The sequence below is a fragment of the Nyctibius grandis genome, chromosome 11, assembly GCF_013368605.1.
Source record: "Nyctibius grandis isolate bNycGra1 chromosome 11, bNycGra1.pri, whole genome shotgun sequence".
NCBI classification, from domain to species: Eukaryota; Metazoa; Chordata; class Aves; order Nyctibiiformes; family Nyctibiidae; genus Nyctibius; species Nyctibius grandis.
This window is the reverse complement of record NC_090668.1, coordinates 5692898-5716108: the sequence shown is the minus strand read 5'-3', so window position 1 is coordinate 5716108 and position 23211 is coordinate 5692898. Positions and strand designations below refer to the sequence as shown.

At 40.0% G+C, this 23211-nt stretch overlaps 1 protein-coding gene across 6 annotated transcripts in view; it reads right to left on the bottom strand.

The window, feature by feature from the left end:
- NEO1 (neogenin 1) overlaps positions 1–23211 on the bottom strand; it is a 197787-nt gene that overhangs the window by 117217 nt on the left and 57359 nt on the right. For all 6 annotated transcript variants that reach the window (XM_068410464.1, XM_068410468.1, XM_068410465.1 and 3 more), the window contains exon 2: positions 19024–19341. In XM_068410464.1, coding sequence (XP_068266565.1) covers positions 19024–19341 — 318 coding nt within the window. The remainder of the gene's footprint in view (positions 1–19023; positions 19342–23211) is intronic.

The following is a 23211-nucleotide window of genomic DNA, read 5'->3' as shown; positions in this document are numbered from 1 at the left end:
AATTTAACTAGACCATGGAAACGAGCCTGAGGGTGTTAAAGGACCAAATCTCACTGAAATTCAATGGAAACGGGATATCCCTTTGAAGATTTCAGCTACAAAAACCCTTACATATAGCACCGTAAGGTAAAAATTGCATTTATTCATATGCAAATACTTCTCTTTCTAATGTTAGTGTACTGAGAACTGAGTTTCTCCACAGCATAACACAAAGGTAGCGCTGCACGTTCTCCAGAACTACCCAAAGCCTACTGCATGGCTTCACATTTGTTTTGGGTGGTCGTGTCCCAGCGAGAAGAGGCTGGGGACACCCTGTGCCAGATGCTGTTGGGGCTGGCTGGTTCCACAGTGGCCCCACGGAGGCCACAGCTGAGCCAGCCAGCAAAGCTGGTGGCCCCTCTGTGAAAGCACATCCAAGAAAGGGGAAACGGCTGCACAGCAGTGAGGAAAGTGTGAGAAACAGCCCTGCAACGGCCAGGTCAGAGCAGGAGAAGAGAAGGAAGAGTAGCTCTGGGTGCTGCCCTGGTGAGACCAGGGTGGAGCAGGAGGCAGAAAAATTGGGAATGAAGGATGGAAGTTGAGCCTGGGAAATGGGAAGAGGGCAGGGAGAGGTGTTTGGGGTTTTGTCTTTTACCACTAAACTATTTTAATTGGCAGGAAATTAAATTAATTTTCCCTAAGTCAAGGCTGTTTTGCCCATTACAATAACTGGTGAGTGATCTCCCTTGTCTTGATCCACAAGCTTTTTGATTTTCTTTTCTCCCCCTCCATCCTGTTGAGGAGCAGAGTGAGAGAGCAGCTGGGTGGGCAGCCAGCAGCCAGCCGAGGTCAGCCCACCACAAGTATTTTAGAATCATAGAAACATTTTGGTTGGAAAGGACCTTTAAGATCATCGAGTCCAACCGTTAACCCACCACTGCCAAGCCCACCACTAACCCGTCCTTCAGCACCACATCTACACGGCTTTTAAATCCCTCCAGGGATGGGGACTCCACCACTGCCCTGGGCAGCCTGTTCCAGTGCTTGACAACCCTTTGGGGGAAGAAATATTCCCTGATCTCCAATCAAACCCTCCCCTGGCACAACTTGAGGCCGTTTCCTCTCATCCCATCGCTTGTTACCTGGGAGAAGAGAATAAGACCCCCCTCGCTGCACCCTCCTTTCAGGCAGTTGCAGAGAACGAGAGGGTCTCCCATCAGCCTCCTTTTCTCCAGACTAAACACCCCCAGGTCCCTCAGCTGCTCCTCATCAGACTTGTGCTCCAGACCCTTCACCACCTTCGTTGCCCTTCTCTGGACCCTCTGGGTCTGTGTGTTTGCACAACAACTTCCCATAATACAGAAATAACAGATCTTTGAACAGAAACATCCTGTCCACCATTACTGGTGTAAGCAAATGGTTCAATAAAAGCCACAGAATACAGTATGGGGGAGGAAAGAGGACAAAGTGTGGGACAGAAAAATAAAAACGTCCTCGCTCTCCATTTTCCACGGCACTTGGCTGTATTACCAGCTCTCCCTTTTGCAGCTTGCACAGAGGCAGTTGTGCAGTCCAAACTCACACGGGGCAAGGCACAGCTTGCTCGCTGCCGTAACTGTCTCAAAGTACAATTTTCATTCTTTTTTTATGCTTTCACTTAAAACTGGCATTGTCATAGAAACAGCCTGTCGGTGCTCTTGACATCTTACCTTTCCCTCTAAATAGTGCACAGCTTCAAGTACGTATTATGAATTTTTTCTTTAAAGTCAGTACAATATGTGCCTTCAATATAAAAGATGGAAAGTGGGACTCTGGGTTACACAAATTAAACCATCCCAGCACACTTATTCAAGCAGGAGAATGGAGCCTGCTGGCAAGCAGGAGGCTCTGGTAACCTCTAATTCAATGCTGCTGCTCACAGGCAAGACCCCAGCTCAGAAAACAAACACACAAGCTCTCTTCACAGGCGATACCTCAGAGTCATGATTATACATGAAAGAGGCTGGGACAGTTTAGGTCAGCTCTCACCTTTTCCACTTCTAGCAAGCTTAAGGGTGAAATCTCTCACTCATTATCTTCCATTTGCAAAAGTTTGACCTAATTGGAAAAATTATCATTTCTCTCTTGTGAAGATGATTCTTCTACGTTGTTTTAGACTCTCATTTCCAAAGAGTTCAACCCAACATTTTTACAAGTCTCACTTAACCCCTATCAAGAATGCACTGAAAATTTAACAGTAATAGTACCAATCTTTTCTATATTTTTTTAATTTATTTTTTAAATACCTGGTTCAGTGCTTTACAAGTCTGTCTTCCCTTAAAAAGGGATAATAAACAATGACTCAGATCAGGGACTTCAACTTCACGTTGAAGTACGCAAAATACCCACGGATGAAAAATGCTGCATGGCTCTTCAAAGTGAAGGGGTGGAAAAGGGATGGAGGAGTTATCTGCCTCTTCTGCCTCAACACATCCTATACTAGACCTAAGATCTACAGTAAAAGACCAAAATCCACAAACTATGTGAGAAATCAACAATATTAATGCACTGAGAAGCAGCAGCATACCTGCTCTCCAGTTGTGGCTGACCACTGATGCTACAGAGAGAAACAAAAAACTGAACAGAAAACATGTATATAATGGAGGATGAGGTACAAAACCGGAGCCCTTCCCAATCCTTCAGAATAACTGCACTGAATTCTAACACATTACACTTCTAACATACAGATCACTTTGGTTTTGTCAAGTAGTTCCTTCCATAACCTTGTACAGATCCATCTCCAACCGTTACATACTTTCTCCCCTCTTGGAATACTACCTGGAGGCTCCTTCCACAACTTTATTCCTCTGAGAAGAAAGTTTCTAGCTTCCTCTTCCAATGTATTTACAACCAACTTCTAGGCCTTTGATCCTGACCTTGTTTTGGTATTAATTAATTTGCATCTTTGGTATTTATCCATTAGTCCCTCCCTCTAAGGTACTCATACTAATAAAAATCATAGCTTCTTTCAACTGTCCTTCTGCTTAATGAAGCTACACTCTCTAGTTTCTTTTTCTTATTCCCTTCACCATCCTATCCATCTTTAAAGACTCAGAATCACAGAATCATTTGGGTAGGAAGGGACTCGGTCAGAGCAGAGTCAGCCACGAGGTCAGACCAGGTTACTCAAGGATTCATCCAGTCAGATCTTGAAAATCCCCATGGATGGAGACTGCACAACCTCTTGGGCAACCTGTTCTACCACCTGACTGTCTGCACGGTGAAGAACTTCCTCCTTAAATCCAGTCAGAACCTCTTTTGCTTCAACTGATAACCAATACCTCTTACTCTCCCACCACGCACCGCTGGCAGAATGACAGAGACAACAGACAAATTGAAGTGCCTATTGTAACTTAAGATCTCAAACATCCACAGAAATATAACAAAATTACTTTCCTGTGTCTACTGAAAATACCTTCCCAATAGATTTAAGAGTCACATTAGCTCTCTGAACACTGGCAGGTTACAGTCAATCCTATAATCCACCAACTATCCACCTTTTCTCTAGTAAAATCACCCATCCCTCTGTCCCAGCTTAGTACCGTACCAAGGATATTGCTGTATCTGCACGGCTTTGCACACTGTGCTAATAAGCGTCATCACTATTCAGTCCGTAGCATCATTTAATTCTTCCTATAAGACCACTGGGGCCACAGCAAGAGTAACAAGGTCTCTCAGATTTTCCATGCTTGCTTGTAGGTCTATACTTTGTTCTTACAGTAAAATGACTGATGAAGATGTTAAACATGACCCTTCCAAAGTCTTGTCTCTGAGGCATCTTTCCATTCTGAAGATTTCCTTCTCAACATAACCCATTTTCATAATTAACTCAGATTCTTATCAATCTCAATATTCTTATTTAAACTTCTATCATTTTGACCTTTAACAATGTCTAACAGGACAGCGCATCGAAAGGCTGTGCTGCGGCATGCCCATCGTATTACAGTGCTCTAAGACATCAACTGCTTCATCAAGAAGCTCAGATGCAAACCGTGGACAAAAGTCATATTACAGTTTAGCCTTCTCTCCATTTCCCTCTGTCTTAATTACCCTCACCTTCAAAATCCCTTTAAAAAGGGCACAGTGTTGGGCTCAGACTAATTGGTCTATCATCACCCCTTGCCTTTTCGGACACACATTCTACACTGGTTATACTTCAAGAAGAATGTACATTCCCCCGAATTCACAATTCATTAAAATTTTTTATTAACAGACCTGCATATTAAGGCAATTCTTTCGCCAGCCTGGAATGGAGTTCCAGACCTCCTCGCTTTGTCGTGAGCACCGTGACTTCTGGTTTCACCTCAGCTGTTGCAATCTCTTTGCCCTGTGCAACCACCACTTGTACAATCATTGTATCAGCAACTCCAAGCGTAAGTGAGAACGGTATTGGAGGACTAAAGCCCTGTAATTTCTAACATAAAGCTCAACTATGCTTTAATTTAAATCCCTTACTAGTGCTACTCACTTTCTGGACAAGACAGGCATTGTATATTCTGTTGTGTGCAGGTGCTCCATTAAGGCTAAATAAGCCTTATTTAAGATGGTTTCATTGCTCACTAGCAATGAAATTACAGTTCATTTTCCAGGTCATCTTAAATGCCAGTAAAACCTTTATTTGATTGTAGTTCTGTGTGTTTTTAAAATATATATTTTAACCTAGGCTATAATTTTGTCCTAAAGAGTAATTTTCTCTCATTCTACGATTATTTGCAATTTGCACTGCTTAAAAGCCTCCATTGTGGAGAAGGACCCTTTCGCTTTAGCCAGCAGACAACCACAAAACAATGATGATGTATTACAAAAGGCGCTCTAAATATAAGCCTTAATTACTATTAATTCTGAGACCTGTTTATAAACACTGTACCAGGTCCCAGGGTGCTGGCACACCTCCTGCAGCAGCACACTACTAGAAAATACCCTTTCATCTGCTAGTCCAGAGCCTTTCCATTACAGGGCTGCTCTTTTCCTCTTCAAAATATCAACTGATCAACTTGTATGACAGCTTTTCCTTACCTTTCTATAATTGTTTTCAAAGGTATTACCATGTAAGCTAATTGTCTTTCTATTTAAACTACAAATATGTTTAAAACTAATTTTTAAAGTGAATTTTTTTAAAAAATTGATACTTTCTCTCAATGCTTTGTATTTCCCAATCACTTCAATCAACATGACTATGCAAGAAGATCTAATGAAAATTAGTTACATTCCTAACGAACAAGCAGTACCCACTCTTCACCCACATGTTGCAAGACATTCAGTTGAAGATACTACCCCATCTTTTGCTAAATGATAAATGATACTTTGGGGTTCTGATATTAAAGATAATTTTTCACGTTTATATGTACATTAATCATCCCGTGGCAGCACAAATACACTCTCTATCGATTTTAGGGCACTGAAGGAAAATACTACTGACCTAGCAGGAACGCAGGTTAATAAAGTCAATTTAGGAAGGATGATTTTCCACTTGGAATGTTCTCTAAACACTGGTAGGAAGCAACAGTGCGATTCTCACACGCATACAATAGGGATTAGATACACCACAAACTTCACATTTTCGGCTAGGACAACGCAAATGGGGCGGGGGGAGTCAACTCCATCCCTATTTTCTCCTTCCCTTTTGTGTCTCCCCTCCCCTCACCGAAGGACCGGAGCAATGGTAGGAATGTGAATGAACAATCTACTGAATGCAAATTCCGTTCTGTCCAGCCGGCGTTCCCAGTCTGAGCAGTACTGAGATTTGTGGCCCATTGTCCCCATTTCTGAACAAGCAAAGATGTGCCTAGAAGAGCAACGATTCCCATGCTCCTGGAAAGCACAGATGGTACAAATTCTGGCTGTAGTCTGCTGCCTTCAATGGAGCCAGTATTTCACCTCCTGTACTTTCCAGAAGAGGAGGAATTCATTGCACTGAGCCAGATGCTGACGTAGCTCAGCAGCCTCTCTGCAACCATGGCCAGTGCCAATCATTTGCAAGGAGGCTGAAAGAAAAAAAAACCCTCCCATAATCAACAATTACTAACTCGCTCATATGACAATGTTCTCACTGACTTCAGAGTAAATGCTTGCCTTCTGCTCTAAATACTGTCAGCAGTCACTGCAAACGCTCAATTTTATTTAACACGGATGCTATTACCATACACTCATTTAATCCTCTTTAGAAACCTACTAACCTTTTGGCATCAATCTTGCCAAATCAAGACTGCAAAAGAAAACTAAGAAAAGAGAGTAACTTCCTCGTCTCTAGGGCAACAGAAAGCTGCACAGGAATTCACTTTTTCCCTGCCTAGGACAGGGCTGTGTGTACCTCTACTATATGGTCACAAGCCTGTCAGATCAAGTCTTTGCGAGCATTTTTGCCATGTGCCTGAGTCTCTATTGCTACTCCACAGACTGGAATTTAACACAATACTTTGCATAAGCATTAAACAGCTCTAAACACACACACATATTACATGTTTATACAATTAACTGTTTCCCAAAGCTGGTTTCAGGCTTTTTTGTGGCATCTCAATGTGCTCAGCAAATGTTTTCTCCTTTTTTTCCCCTGATTATTTCTATTGCAGTATGGACAAAGTAAAGCACAGGAGTAGCTGACAGTTTTTCCAAACCTGCTACCTCCTGTACACCAGCTATGAAAATCCTCTGGTGCCCAATGTTACTCGTACACAAGTTTCTCATCACTTACTACTAAAGTTAGTTTAGACTCGGGTATCACCTACAAACATTGCCACCCTACAGCTTTCACCTTACAATCCTTCTGCACTAAATTGTTCCGTTCAAACACAAAGAGGTTATGAATAACTACGCAAACTGCTGATAATTTTAAGACACTTTAATTATTTCCTCATTCTTGTTTGCCTAATCAAATTTGAACTTAGGACAAATCCATACCTATCACTACTTTATCAAAATAGCCTCTTGGGAAGTGTGAAGATTTTAGCAGTGCAAGTAGGTAAAGGGGTATAGAAACATGATGCTCTATTGTTAAAATAGCTACAACATCTGTTATCCTGCCGTGAAGCAGCAGATCTTAAAGATGCTGCATATTTTTTTAGCACATCAGCTTCTCACCCGAACCCTGTTACAAAATTAACAAGTCCAGCCATCTGTGGACACTTCATTAAATTATCGCAGCCCCTTTTCTTCTCCTTTGCTTGAACGTTATTCAGCATCATTTGTCTGAGTGGCAGAGGTGTGAAACATGTTTTAAAATACAGTTTTGTTAATACGACACATTTGATGAATCTCACTAGTGAATAGAGTGGACTTCATAATTAGGAAACATTCATGGAGAACAGAAGTCCAGCACTACCTGAATTAAGATAAGGCCAGATGCTTCTAGCCCTTTCTACAGAGGAGAAACACCAACTCTCACATATTTTTTTTTCCCCTTGCTTAGAAAAATTAGACAGGAGGGATTGTAATCTGGCCTAAAATCTGGAACAGAATTACACCTGTCAAAACAAGCTTCTACCAGGGAAAGTCAGAGCAAAATCGATCATGCCCTGGAGCACGGGGTTAGATTACACGCATCTGAGGTTGCCACCATGCCCACTCAGGCTTGGATCCGAGCTTTGCCACAGAACCACAAATTAAAAACAAAACACAGAAACCACACATACAAACATTTAAGGGGGTGTTTGGACTAGTAACACACGTCAGAATATTCTAAAGTTTTACCTGGTAAAAAAAGTTTCTCAAAGAATTTATTTTAAGTAAAAAGTGTTTATATAGTTATCCTTTATGTACCAGTGGTAGACTTTGCAAAGTCTAGTATCTTGGAAGCCCAAACTGAAATACAACAGCATAAGAACAGCCATGTAGATGTCAGAAAAAACTCACAAATTGACGCGATCAAGTCTGATAGAGGATTACAGACCAATTCTGGCTCTGAACCAGGACACGGAAAGCTCAGAGTGCTTGTTGAACTCAGCCCATCATCAGAAACAGTGAGAGAGAGATTCTGACTTCTTAAGAAACTTTGCTTAGCCCACGTGAGCTTCTCTCGCAAAAGCTTGATGAAACGAGACAGAAGTCAGTAAGAGAATCCTGGTGAAACCACTAGACTCGTGACTGACAGCACAATATTGAGTAAGAGACAAGTTAAACATCTGGAAATAACGCTACCTTTAACAGAAGTCCCAGGAATAACCAAGTACTAAACCAGACGTACTAAACCAGACCAAGAAATGAAGAGCAGACGTGATGTACATCCTGATGTTGTATCAATTGGGGTACGGGTTCCTAACAGGGAAAAAAAAAAGGGAGCCAAGTGTATGCTTGCTGTGCTCATCCCAAGTCTGTTGTGATGACCCACGCTCACAGCCTGAGCAGCGGCAGCTCCAGGAGAGGTGGCAGAGGAATTTTATGAATGGATAAGATTGGCTCTGAGAAGGGATGAATGTCTGGTGCCTGGTAACTTCAAAATGAAACACGGTTGCTCTGCAACTGCAGAACAGGTCCTGGCAGAATTTTAAATGAAGATAACTGAATGGGTACAGCTGCTCAAGTTAGGAGTGAAGCAGTTATGGTAAACCCTAGCATTATAAGGTTCAGATATATTTTTTAAAAACCTACCAATGTAGAAGGAAGAAATGCTAAGCAAGAAGTTAATCCAGCCTTCCTTGGTGGAAATAGGTCAGAAACCCTTTGGAGGAACCAAAGAAAGATCAGAAATGAAGAACTGATCTTTGATAACGTATTGACAGTGTTGAAAAACAACAAGACTAGAGAGCAGACCAAGGCTAAACAAACAAATCCGAATTCTAGCCAGGGGATATCAAGAACAGATCATTCCAGGAATGAAATGGGAACAAGAAAGGCGATTCAAGGAAGATCTTCAAAACTACAGAGGTCATTGATGACAACCATAAACTACAAGAAAGGTAATGGGGGATGAGGTGAGGACATCAGTCCACGGCACAGCAGAAGGTCAGGCTCAGAAAGCGCTGCAAGAAATGGCACAGGAAAACAGAAAAAAAAATAATTCTGCTCATAGAGTAGGTAAAATAAGAGTACCACTAAAATCAGAGACAGGACTTGCAATCAAAGGGCCAAAGAAGAGAAAAGCTCCAGCATCAATAGCAGCGGTTCAAGGCAGCAGGAAAAGCTGCAGTAGCCACAATGAATTTGATCTATACACACACTGAGAAACATGGTAAGCGGACATTTCTAATACCACAGAAAAATGGACTGAGGGGGTGCAAACTATGGGATAATTTATCTCCTACTGTTGAAGATCATTCTAATAGTGAGGACGACGAAGAAAGGACTGTAGGATTTTAAGAGAAGACCTTAAGATAAGGCATGCAGATTGCCTCATCATTTAAGGAACCTCAGGTCTTGATCAATAGACTGCTGAAAAAAAAAAAAAAAGGAAAAAAAGAAGTACAGGCTCACAATTACTCTTTCTAAAACAAAATCAATAGCCATAACAAAAGAAGAATAAGATCTGAGTATTCTGGTGAAAGAAAAGAACTTGACATGTGAAATAATTTTAGATCCAGGCAAGGCTATCAATTACGAAAGCTGATGTGAACAAGCTATTCAAAGAAGATTAATGCACTGAGAGAACTGTCATGATACATTTATCAAGAAACTGGAAGAAAGGAAAGAGCAGAAAAACTTTTGCGGGCAACTCTATAGGCAGTGACAAAGACAGCTGGTACCTGATGACAGACAGAGACAGGAAATAACCTAACCAGTTTCACAGAGAAATACTCAGAATCCATGAATAGCAAAGAAATCCCTCAAAAATAGAGCACTTGAAGACTGATGTTAACGTGAGACATAAACACAAAGGAGAAAGAACTTCTATAGATACAAACATCCAGCTGAAAAAGATGATGTCTAGAGACAACAAGGATGTACAGCAGAAAGAAGGGGAAACACTAAAAGGAATATAACGAGCAAATTATTCAGTAAAGCTGTAGTTCACTCAAAGGGATGCAGAGAAAAACAGCTAAGGTGTGGATTAGCACACACTGACCCTTGCATCACAGACAGTTGCTAGCAATTAAGCTCATCATATCAGAGACAGGTTTTTCAAAGGTCTCTCCATAATGAAGCCTTCCTTTGCTTTATTTTTAATGTGTCCAATGTAGGAACAGTCACAAAAGAGCAGACGGATGGAGCATCTAATCCAGGAATGTGACTTTACAACCTATTAGAGAAGGAAGAGCAACACCTTTATAGAAACCTATAAATTATCCAGAGACATTTCCCCATGGTCCCCCCGATATATGCAAATAAGTAGGAGTTGCAGGGTTATTAAATAAGTTTTAGCATTTTTATTTCTAGTGTGCTTAAGGGAATGATGAGACATATCCTCTGCTTTTAAGGATGTCACCAAGACCGAACCTCACTGAAATCAACCACAGCAAGTTTCATAACTTAATTTTCCCTTATTAAAAATAATTTTCCTCCATTTTGTTTACTTGTCAGTGTCACTAAACTTCCTCTTGAATTTCTATTAGGAAAAAAACAAAGAATTTATCATACACACACTTTCTGCCATGACATTTCTTACCCTTACTGCTTTCATGTCATCTTTCATTGGGGTAGGTGTGATGGTACAAGCTCTTCTAGTTTTCAAATACAATATTCAGTTGATCAGAAAATTTAAATGACGTCAGCGTGGAGACCCTTCACTGCTACCCTGACTAAAGCTGAAACATCTTGTTGAATCCCCCACTAGAAAATGCAGTGAGTTAAGAATTACAGGCTGCAGATATAACTATCACTTGCCTGACAGTTTGGGCTTTAGCGAGCAATCTCTGCAAAAACTTGTCAAACAAAAGTACAAAAGGGATTGCTGGTGCTGACACGCAGAACATAAATAAGGAAAAATACATATTTGAGTGAAAATATTAACAAATGAGAAAGCTAATCTAAGGAAAGTTCATCCAGCTTCCTTGGTTAGGGGTGTTGATGCATTATCAATACGCTCTCACTTTCTACTTTTGTATCACCATTTAAAAATCACCCATCAACAGATCGTCTAGTACAAACCCAAGTGATCTGAGAAATTTAGCACCGAAGCTCCCTTTCACAGAAGTCATGCGTCTCTGGAGATTAACTATACTGCCTGCCACATTTTCAGAACCAAAGGTCAAGATTTGAATGCCTACTGCAAAGAGTTTTAAGTTTTTATGATTTACAGCAAGTTTATATTATTTTTTTTAAATACATTAACATAAAGGCAACTTTGTCTATTAACCAAACGCACAAAGGACACTTTCTTTGCTTATTACAAGGCTTAACAATTCAAGTTGCAAACTGGTAAACTGATAAAACTTAATCTTTTTGGTTTATAATGATATGGAATATTCCACCTAAGATAATGCCTCATTAAGAAACTCGTAACTTAATGAATGACCACAGGATTTAAACACTTTTTGTGCTGTGTGCTTAAGAATCAGGAAGATTAGCTACCACAAGCATCTTAAACAAGATTTCCATGACATGTAAATGGAACAGCTGGTAACAGACATCTGAGGTTTCTCCAATGTGGCTTTTTTCCTGCATCCACCCATCTGAGAAAAGGATCCACAACCATCCCCTCTTCCTCTTCTGACTGGGCTCAGTAAGGGATCTCTCACTGCACTAAACATTAACTCCATTCTAGAAAATACATTCATTTTTTTCAGAACAGTAATATTGAATTGTCACTAAAGCAGAAAGTTCAGGCACGAGTGTTACAGATCTCCTTGTGCCCCCTCTCCTGTAGCTACAGGAGCAGATTTGTTACACTCTAAGGAGCACAAATAATCTTTAATGAACTCACTGACCCGCACAATTAGGGACAGGGATGGTATTAGTCACAATGGGCTGTTTGATTTTATTCAATATTAGGTGTAATAAGCACAAAACCTTAAGACAAATCTGCATTTTTAAACAGAAACTGTGGTTTTAATATCATTCAATCAGCAAATTAGAATCTGTTCACCTAGGCTATAACTTGATCCTTAGATATCAACGAAGAGTTTAAAAACAAGGTCTAAAATTCTCCTGCCCTGGGCTTTCACCCAGGATTAGAATAATCAATTCAGCTGCAGACAAATTGCACAGCTACCTGCTTGGATGTGGCAAGAAGCTGTCTGTGGCAAGAAGTTATTAAATCATAACTTGGTCTACTGCTTTCATACGAGTTGCTGGAGAGAACACAGCACCAAAAAGCAGGAGAAATTAACTGGATAGACAAGGACTTGAAATGGGGCTCTAGGAATTACCAGATGCAGTTACTTCAATCACTTCAGTTCCCATCTCCAAAAGTTATGCAATTACTGTTCAAAAATAGAAGCAAAAGTAAATGACGACAAAGTCTATGAATTCATTTTTCCTAACCTTACACTGAAAATACTCAGAATAGTTCTGAATCTGGACCTTTGCTTTCAGTCCAAGTACTAATATAGGTCAGTCCAAGGGCTCACAGAGATTTTTCTTCCTACTTTAACTGGACAAATGTGGATTGTAAGAATTTAGAATGACATATAAGGTAGAACGTTTATTATCTTAAACATCTAAACTCTCACGGTTTTAGTAACAGCTGACAGAAACTGTACAAACGGCAGTTTTGTTACAACCCCCTTTCCCATTTACCTGCCATTGACAAGAAATGCATTTTGATCTAAGCCAATTTATGAAAAATGCAGATGCTTTTTTCACAGAAAACATTATTGCAAGGAAAATTTATCACCCATGTCACTGTTACTGGTTAAGTGCTCTAAGTACCCTCCACCGAAGGATCTCTGCTCTCAGGTTTTTTCCCATTCCGAGGTACAGAAAGTTCTTTATTCACAAAGATCAGACCAAGTTTTTTTTCCCCCCTTGCTCTTAAAGGAAATATGCAATACTGAGTGAAAAACCATGCTGTTATTTCTAGCCTAACTGCATCTCTGAGGAGCTGATATGTAAGAAATAAAACGCTGTTCAGCTGCAATCTTCAAAGTCAGGCAAACTTTGCAAAAGACACGTGATTCCAGAACTGTACAACCTGGCTACTTTTATGCGGTTCTTAGTGGTTATGGTAAAAAGCAGCGATCAAATTTCAACCCAAATTTATGTTTGAGCACAATTCTTAACTATTCGCCGTTGTTTATACATAAATAAGTGATTTTGATATTAAATAGCTAAATACCAGAAATTAAATTCTCACAACCACAACATACTGCTTTGATGATGTGCCTTGCAGAGATCTAGCTTTAATTGCAAGGACACATCCATCCAGGTCCTCCTCTCTCCCACAAGCTATGCTCAGGGAATGTCCTGGATAATCATTGCTTGGCCACAACTTTACCTACTGCATATCATCCAAACTACTGTAATGGATACAGAATTACTTATTTCTACATGCTCTTCTCTCAGTGTACTCATTTACAGCATCTTCATACATTATAAAAAGTAATTAAATTTATTGAAGAGAAATTCTTTATTAGCCCATTGAGAAAAAGGCAAAGCATGGAGATCTTCTCGAGACCATATAATGAGCCTGCAATAGAGGCAGGATTAGACATGAGCACCTCCTGGCTCATAACATAATTAATTCCTCCAAGCCACACAACATTACATACCACAGTAGTTGCTCATCCAGGCCTCCTACAATTTCAGGAGCAGTTATACAGACAGCTCTTCTAGTCATCAATTTGGAAGCCCAAAGCTAGATATCCTCAAGATGCAAACAAACCTTAAAAAGGCAACCTAGTCAGCTAAAAGTTGGAACAATTCCTCAAGCGAAGTTCATTCTCTACGTCTGACGGATTGACGTCAAGCAAACCAAGCTGGTCAAGCACAACTCAAGGGCCTGACATCCCCATTACTCAGAGGTTCTGTGCAATGCTCTGCAGCAGGTTAGAAAAACCGTTCACAGCTTTCCTCCTCTGGTCTTAAGTCTCCTCCTCACCAAGGAATCCTCTTGCCTTTTTGCAGTGATTCTGTACATGGATGGAGACAGGTCAGCAGAAGGAATGAAGTGACTATGTACCACATATGACGTGGATACCACCACACCCTATACAAAGGGTCAGCACATTCTGACATTTAGCCTTCTGATACTTGATTTCACAGACAAAACTATTATTACCAAGGTTTTAAATTAAGTTCTGAAAAACACTGAAGACAAATTGTATTAATGAAACTGCGACAATCTCCCCACCATGCCACCAAGTCAGAGGCTTTAGCAGTCTGGTAGAGTCTGAGCTACTTGATTAGCTGAATGAACTAGGAGGAGGATTTATTCAGGTCAGAAAAGCAGAGAACACCATGCCGAGGAGCACGAAGTGCTAGAGCATACTTGGAATTAAACTCCAGATCTTTCTTCCAAGCGTGTACATGGTGTTCCTCAACCCACACAAGTCACTCAAGTATTACTAGCTGCAAATGGAAACATGGGAAGTCTATCAAGGCTTCAGTGTTTGTGTTTTCAACACAAAACAACACTTGAGGCTTCACTCCAACAGTTTTCAGAATTACTTTTCAGGAAGAAGCAATGCTCATTCCGGATGGTGCTGCACCTGGAATGCTTTCAGGTGGGCCCAAAAGAAATATTACTTTTTTACTGAATCCAAATCTGCCTTTTCTGATTATTGAACCCTTCTAGATTTTCATACTACATGGCAGGAATATTTCTTACCAGAAGTGATTCGTCTGTACTTTTTCTAAAAGTAATTAGAAAATGAGGGCTTGGGAATAAAATTTCCATGAATATTTACATGAGAAATAATAATATGAGATTATTTAATCGAGGTGAGAGAAAAAAAGGCCATAAGTTATCACCAAGTGCTTTTTGAATTAACAAAACCGGGACATACCTGAAGTTAGTATCAGCTACCTCCTCACAACCAAGCAAATTACATCTAAAGCTCAAAGTCAAATATTATCAAATGCAAAGATAAGTGGAAGAGAAGGAAGAAAAACAGATGGATGCACTTGGGGAGAAAAAGACCACAAGAGGTGAAATAAATAATTTACTGAACAGTCTTTAAATGGTTATCTAGAACTGATAAATCCTTGTGATGAAACTCAGTGCCACTGTCACACTTCAGCCCTTTCAGATCTTTGTATATCTGTTCTCTCAATAAAAGCTTTATGAAAGCTTTAACTAAGTAGTAGTAAATAGTGACTGGAAAAAAAAAGATCATCTCGGGAATATTTTTAAGCCGGTATCATTATACTTTCTACTAAAACACATACAAATTTATTTTTCCAAGATTAATTACAGACACAGTTCCCCAAACCTTTGTAAATCTTTTTTTTAATCCATGTTTTGTAAGAGCCATTCCAACCCTTCACCCTTCTTAAGATCTAACTGGCACTTAAGTATCAAAGACGCATTTGCATTTCAAAAGCCAATTAAAAAAACATACTGTAGTAAGGCACTGATTAAAGTGTTGTGGCTTTACATAAATTAGGCAGTTCCTTTGACTTTCCCTAGTTCAAATCCATCATAATAATGGCAAAAAGCTATAAATTACATGGACTATATGACCCCCACACCACCTCACTCCACTACCCTGTGGAGGGAGGTGGTGTGGTGGTCATATAGTGTGGTTTCAAAGTTTGTGTGGTTTCAAAGCAAGCAAGCAAAACCACTATTAAAAGCGTATTCATGATTTCACAAATCCAGTTTAGAGCATGATAACATGGTTAAGTTTGCACAACGAGAAGAAACAAAGGAGGAAAGAAACCCTGGAAATTACAATCTCAACCTTCAGTTGCTAGAAGGAACCAAAACGTGGAAGCACACGCTTAATAGAAAAAAAAAAAAAGAGATACCTGTATCCCGAAACTACTGATTATTAAAGAAAATTAACAAATTTCTTGCTGTTTGCAATTTCTAAAAATCAAATCTTTTCTACTAGAAGTCTGGTAGAAGGGTAAATACCTTACTATCAAGGTGCAGTAGCACACAATTTCACGTTACATGCTAATCGTGCTGATTTTAAGTATTCTTCACAATGCAATATTTTATCCTAACTTCTGACTTGTTTTTTAAATCACGTGAGAAACTAGATTGAAGAAGGAAAAGACCCGTTTCTACAGGAGTCTCAGTAGCCACAGAAACTTTGATTCTCACACCTCAAAAAAACCTGAAGAGTAAAAGCTTCTCTCCTCTATTATCACATATGGAAAAGGTTCTTTAAAAGCACACTGTCAAACACGCTACCAACTTGCCAATCCAGCCATCATCAATTTTCCCCTGCCACGACCCGTTTATAGCACTGTGTCAAAAACATAAATTGAAGCAAGAAACCAAGAAAGCAGGTCTCTAACATAAAGCATTCAGTCACTGTCTGGACAGTCCACACTCAGGTACTGAGAGTGTGTGTTTTGGTTTGATTTTTTCATACAACGGTTGACTAAGCCCCTCTGTCACCCTGCAACACCTTGCGTTATCTATATCTGCCATCCTAAGGCAACAAAAGAGCTTCAGTTTCTGATGTTCAAAAATTTTAGATCTGTCAAACCGTAATATATAAAAAGGCCTTTAAATAATTTGAGAAATTTCTCACAGTTTAGGTGGACCTTTATGCAAGACTCACTACAGGTAGATTGCTCAGCATTATCTGTCAGCTGTTAGGGAAAACAGTGCAGTCATAAGACTAAAAACCCAAAACCTGTATTCATTCATCTATTTTATGTAACACGGCATGTTTTTATTGAATTTTCTTTGCCCTGGCCTACATTACTCACCAGAATTTCCTGACATTACTCACCAGAATCTGCCATTTTCAGGTAATGAAGTTATTTAATGAATAAGTAGCAGTTAAAACATGCAAGCTACGCTTCATAATATTCTCTTTTAAAGAAATTAGGGGTATTGCAGTACAAGATTCACACACACCATATCAGTTCAGCATATCACTGCTCAATTAAGAAGAGAATTAGCTGCCTCCCACTGTTATCCTGAGGCCGAGGAGAGACCTTCCTGTGCTAACCATCCCCACACTTACCACAGCCTGAAAGCTTCCAATTAAGAGTTGGGCAAGAAATATTAAAAATCACTGGTAAAACTGAGGGATTCAAATGAGGTCAAGAAAAGTGATATAGTTAAACCTTAATTTAAATATTCCATCTCTTATTCCAAAGCCGTCAGCAACCAAAGCCACCCATCCTCCCAACTAAAGGATTAAACCCTGTGTAGTCTTGCATGGCTCTTGGAGCTTAACTGAGTTAGTAAATAGGTTTTCACACACCTGCATTTGACAACTCTTTGGGAGTAGCACAACAACTTATGCACACTGCTGTCCGAAGATGCTCTTGGGCTGGTTCCTAACAGGAGGGCACTAGGCAGTGCAGAACATGCAAAGTCAATGCACAAAAAATATACATTTTTTATTGCATGGAACTGATTAATCATCTTCTAATACTGCTGCTAGGCCAATATGAGACAGAGAGGCAATTACTTGTGTCGTAAACATTCTTACTACCTTGGGTTAGACTGTATTCAGTTTTCGAGCAAAGATTTTTTGAAAACAAAACTCACGAGAATTGTGTTGGGTTTTTTTGTGTTACATTGTTTTAATACTAAAAGGCTCTTGAAGATTCCATCCTTATAAAAACTATCAGTTAAAATAGTACCTTCTACAAAGACATAGAAAAAGCAAACTGGAAATTTTGCAGATGTTTTGGATCGCCTTAATTTTTAACCCCATTAACCTTACCTAACGATCATATAGACCAGAATGGTAACAGAAGCAAGATGCTGAACGATCTCATGTGAAAAGCAGCAGAATTAATCACGACAGCAGCAATGTAAGAAGGTGGTAATTTCCTGAGATAAGTGTGTGAGAATTGCTTTTATTGTCCTCATCAGCAACAAACTTAGAAATGTATTTCGCATTCAGAGACTCTGAAAGTCACTCCTTTAAGGTATAAAACCCCAATTTTTTTATTTCTGACATGTCTGATGTTTCACAACCATGCTACAAGCTAATTTAATTGAAACAACACTGGAATATAAATGACAGTAAGCAGCAGCTCTGGGAGACGCTGTAGCACTAGTCAGGAAGAATTCATAACCTCGAGACATTTATTAAGCAAAGAAAAAAACCTGTTTGAAAAAAGCTGGCAAACATCATTAGAGAAACAAAAGAAAATTGCTTTGTAGGCTTCTCTGCTAGTTACATTGCCTTAGTTTACCTTTTTTTGGTTGGTTTTTGAAGTCTCACTCTTACAAAGTAATTATAAATCTCTTCCAGCTATACATTTTACAAAACACACAGTCTGACACTCCTGATCCCTGAGACATAAGCAAATGACATTCTCAAAACACATCACCTTCCCCAGTCACAGTCTTTATTTTTACCTGCAAACTCCACCTCCTGACTGCTTTCTGCCCCCTAAATAAAAGGTATTACCAAATCACGTCTAAAGGTTACTCAAACCACCAAAGGTGAGGTTATGACTTGGGCTTCTTAATGTCTGTCAGGGAAGTTTTCAGCATGTTACTCTTCCAGTTTCCTTGTTCACACCAGGTACTCAGGAAACAGGAAAATACAAAACCCCAGCGCTGCTCCTTTCTCCACCAGTCTTCCAGTTCTTTAGGGACTGCGCACATCGCTAGCTTTTAGGAGCTTCCCAAATGCTTCATGACATAGAGGGCAGATAAATCTCAACATATAAGCAGGCACAGAAACTTATTTTTAAGGGTATTTATACATAAAGAAAGTAGAACCCTGCTCTTTTTTCCTCCCTTCTAAGCTGTGGTAAATCTTCATTGTGATTATGTGCACCTGACACTTTTTTTTTAATCCATTTATTTCAGTTTTCCTGATCTTTAGCATTTCCTGAGAAATACCCACACATTAAGCCGCTTAGATGAATAGAATATATGACAACTTTCAGCTAGTAAAAAGAGAGACACAGTCCCAGTTTCACTGATAAGCGATGAAACTATCTTCTTCTTTCTTGGAAAGCGCCTTCCTCTTTCTGCAAGGGCAGAGTACACATCTATGTTATCGTGCTGTTAGTTAGATTTAACAACCAAAGACAGAGACTTACCTGCTACCGTGAGCTTTGCTGTTCTGCTGACAATGGTCCCCAGGCTTTCCACAGTTGCCACGCACTGGTAATATCCTTCATCAGGTTTATTATGCTTGGAATGCACCACACTGTTTATTAATAAAGATCCATCTGGTAGCAACTGGCGACGGTCATCTGACACCAAGTTTAGAAAAGTCCCGTCTTTTTTCCATTCGATTTTTGGCGAAGTTTCACAATAAGCTGAACAGTTCATTACAACAGAAGCTCCGCGAACTGACAGAACGTCCGTTGGCTCCACCAGAAAGTAAAAAGGAGTGAAGGTTCTCACAAGGGATCCTGGAAAACACAAAGCACATCACACCATTTGGGGTTAGCGTTCCACATTTTTTTTTAAACATAACACACATCCTCGTTTCAAAATATTGTCATGTGCACAAGAGCTGTCACTACTCGCAGTATCGTGTCCACGAACTTATTGGAAATAGCTTGGTCTATGTGACAGCATTTTCTGCTTTCACTGTTTACACGGATGGACTCTTAAATTCAAAGTTGTTTCCATCCCTATGACATATTTGCTCATAGTGGAATCAATGTGGTTAATAGTCCTGAGCACTCCACGGCAGACAGAAGTCTGCCTCATCAAAACTTACGCAAACGAATGCACGTGCTCAAGTACCACACTCATAACAAACGACACGTACTCTCTGGACTCTCTTTTTGGCCTTCCATGCTACGGCTGCCATACCACAGCACTGCGGTAATTTGCTTGGTACAACGAAGATTAAGAAGCATTAAGAACAATTCAGCCCTCAAGAGAAAAAGTGTCGCCAATTCTGCGCTTAACTCATCATGCAAGTGCCATAAACCATCTTTTTATTTCTATTCTAGCTCAGGATAAACATGATTACTTTTCCACTTTAAGCATTCCTAAAAGACTTCTATAATTAACATCTACTTTCTGTTAAGAAGTGAATTTTAATTACTGTATTTCTGGTGTATTTGGTCAAGCAGAAAGATTGTGTGTCAACGGCACTTTGACTTGTCTTAACTTAATCATCCATAGAAAATAAATAAGAAACATTCTTTCAGGGAAGAACAGTTTTCCAGAGCAGCGTAATGTCGGGCTGAGAGAAAACAGGGTCTTTGCTTTTAAAGCCAACCTTAGAAATAACATCAAGGCTTCTCCAATACTCTTGACAAACTCCACCTTGCCTCCACTTGGGGACCCAAGTGGGGTCACTAGGAGGGGGATACCTGCACAAAACATCACGCCAATATAAATTAAAGTACTACTAGCTGTCTGCCAGCAAACCAACAAGGAAAGTGCACAGGCTAAAAGGTTTGTAGGGCTTTTGAAGTGAGTCACTTCAACGCAGAGCTGCCACGATTCCTCCTACCTTCATGTAAAGAAAGCAAGCTGTAAAAGGCAACACTTAAAGACGCCAGCTGAAACAAACACACAGCCAAGCTTACCAGGCCTTTTTGCAAGGCCTAGAAAATAACTATTTTCCATAGATGCAGCAACTAAACGAGAATCCTAATGAATAAAGCATATTTTACGGGCGCTGCGTCTACTAACACCCTCTCAGCATGCAGTGGCAGGCTCAAGACTACCCTTGTCTACAAATTTCAGAAGTCACACGCTGAAAGCATGCAGTACGAGGATGTTCCTTGACAGCGAAGGAAAAGCAGCTTATTTTCCCTTTACAGAGTGGTTCACAACCACTGAGGAAATAAAACCAGCAGCTTTCAACAAACTTTAGCTTGGAGAAGAGGAGACTGAGGGGTGACCTCATTAATGTTTATAAATATGTAGAGGGCAAGTGTCATGAGGATGGAGCCAGGCTCTTCTCAGTGACATCCCTTGACAGGACAAGGGGCAATGGGTGCAAGCTGGAACACAGGAGGTTCCACATAAATACGAGGAAAAACTTATTTACAGTGAGGGTATCTGAACACTGGCACAGGCTGCCCAGAGAGGTTGTGGAGTCTCCTTCTCTGGAGACATTCAAAACCCGCCTGGACGCGTTCCTGTGTGACATGATCTAGGTAATCCTGCTCCGGCAGGGGGATTGGACTAGATGATCTTTCGAGGTCCCTTCCAATCCCTGACACTCTGTGATTCTATGAAACCTTACAGTTTTTATAAAGTTTTTTTTTTACTGGGCATCTACAAGACATTAGGCTGTTTAGAGACCAGAAAGGAGATGTCACTGGTATCATGGTATCGCTTTTTGGTTGGTTTGGTTTTTGGTTTGTTAGGTTTGGTTTTGGGGTTTTTTTTTTTTTGGAAAAAAACTTTAAGATGAATGTTCAGACAATATAATAAAGCAGCAAAGAAAGACCCGTCCTTCACTGCACAGGGAGATACAACATTATTTTTATCTGACCTTGGTGTAACAAACCTACCCATGAATGAGTTTACTTGATCTGGCAGTGAAAATACATGAAACACTAAGGATGTGTTTTTCCTTTTTAAGAACTTCTCCTAAGAAAGTGAAGGTAACCTGTAATGCTTGTGGAAGCATTGTTAGAAAAGGGTTAAAATGCATTCACAAATACTAAATGAAGCTTCTACCACACACACTAAACACTTCCGAAAGGGTCATAAAAATACTCATCTCAAAACTATTTAATCTTTCACAGTAAGGTCGATAATGAAATGCTGAAGTATTTTAAGACCACCTTGAAGAGGAATAGGCATTTAATAACCATATTTGTTTCATTAAGGCACAGAATAATTATGCAGCCTGTGTTTTTAGAAAAAGTACAAATATGAAGGAGACATTTACTTGTTACAAAAGTCTGTCCTGGAAGCATTTTAGCTTCTTCAATCGCCTTTTTCTTTTAAATCGGATTTACCTTCTAAAATAGCCTTAATTAACAAATTGATATGATTCCCTCTATCACTGAACTGCACAGAAAGTCTCTTGTCTCCAAAGAGAGACTTGAGCTTCCCCCTGGAGAGGGACTCCAGCCTTCCTGCACAAAGCCTATTGTCTTTGCTCCTCAGAATTCACAGAGACTTGAAGATAAGGCAGAAGGAGCGGCGTGAGAGAAACAACAGATTAACGATGCTTTTGTAGGTTACAGCATTCAAATATTCTTCTACCTTCAAGAATTCAAAGATGAAATGAGAAAAAGAAGTATAGAAGACTGAAGTTTCCCTAGTGACGCTAACAGTCTCCAACAAGACTGGAGACCTGTTATGTTGGTATCCAAGTCCTTGAGATTATGACTTTCGTGAGGATAAAAGACAAAAAACCCACACATAAAAAAAAACAAACAAAAAAAACCCACAAAAAAACAGAACAAATTACAAAATTTCTAGGCACTGCTTATGTTACTTCAGTTTGTATAATCACACCTAGGTGCAGAGGTACTTGATTCTCTGCACGTGGAGTACAGAGTTTCAGCTCTAAAATACAAAATGGCAGAAAAGAACAAGATTCATGAGCACCATGAAAATATTTCAATCAGCTCTTCCATCATTCCAGAACGCTAAAGGGTCTTTTAAAATTAAAGATTTAGAACCACAGAGTCGTTTTGGTTGGAAAGGACCTTTAAGATCATCGAGTCCAACCGTTAACCCAGCACTGCCAAGCCCACCACTGACCCATGTCCCTCAGCACCACATCTACATGGCTTTTAAATCCCTCCAGGGATGGGGACTCCACCACTGCCCTGGGCAGCCTGTGCCAGTGCTTGACAACCCTTTTGGGGAAGAAATTTTCCCTGATCTCCAATCTAAACCTCCCCTGGTGCAACTTGAAGCCGTTTCCTCTCGTCCTATCGCTTGTTACTTGGGAGAAGAAACTGACCCCAACCTCGCTACAACCTCCTTTCAGGTAGTTGTAGAGAGCGATAAGGTCTTTGGCTTTATTGTCCCTGGGTTTTCCAAGAGAAAGTATTCTACTTAAGCTATCAACCTTTTTCTCCCCTCATTTATAAGCTTCTCTAAGTTTTTTCAATATAGACCCAGACCCCTACCAGAATAAAATACAAACACTCTTGAGCTTTGTTTTTCTCTGCCCTTCTCTGGCTTTTCAAATAAAAGCTAGGAAACCCTTGAAAAGGGGAGGTTGGCTTCTTGTTCGCCTTCTCTGGCTTTGGTGCAGATTGGAGCACATCAAATCCATTGATGGGATAAAACTGTTCTTATCCTGGAAGTAACAAGGTGCCCAAGGAAATAACATCATAGAGGAT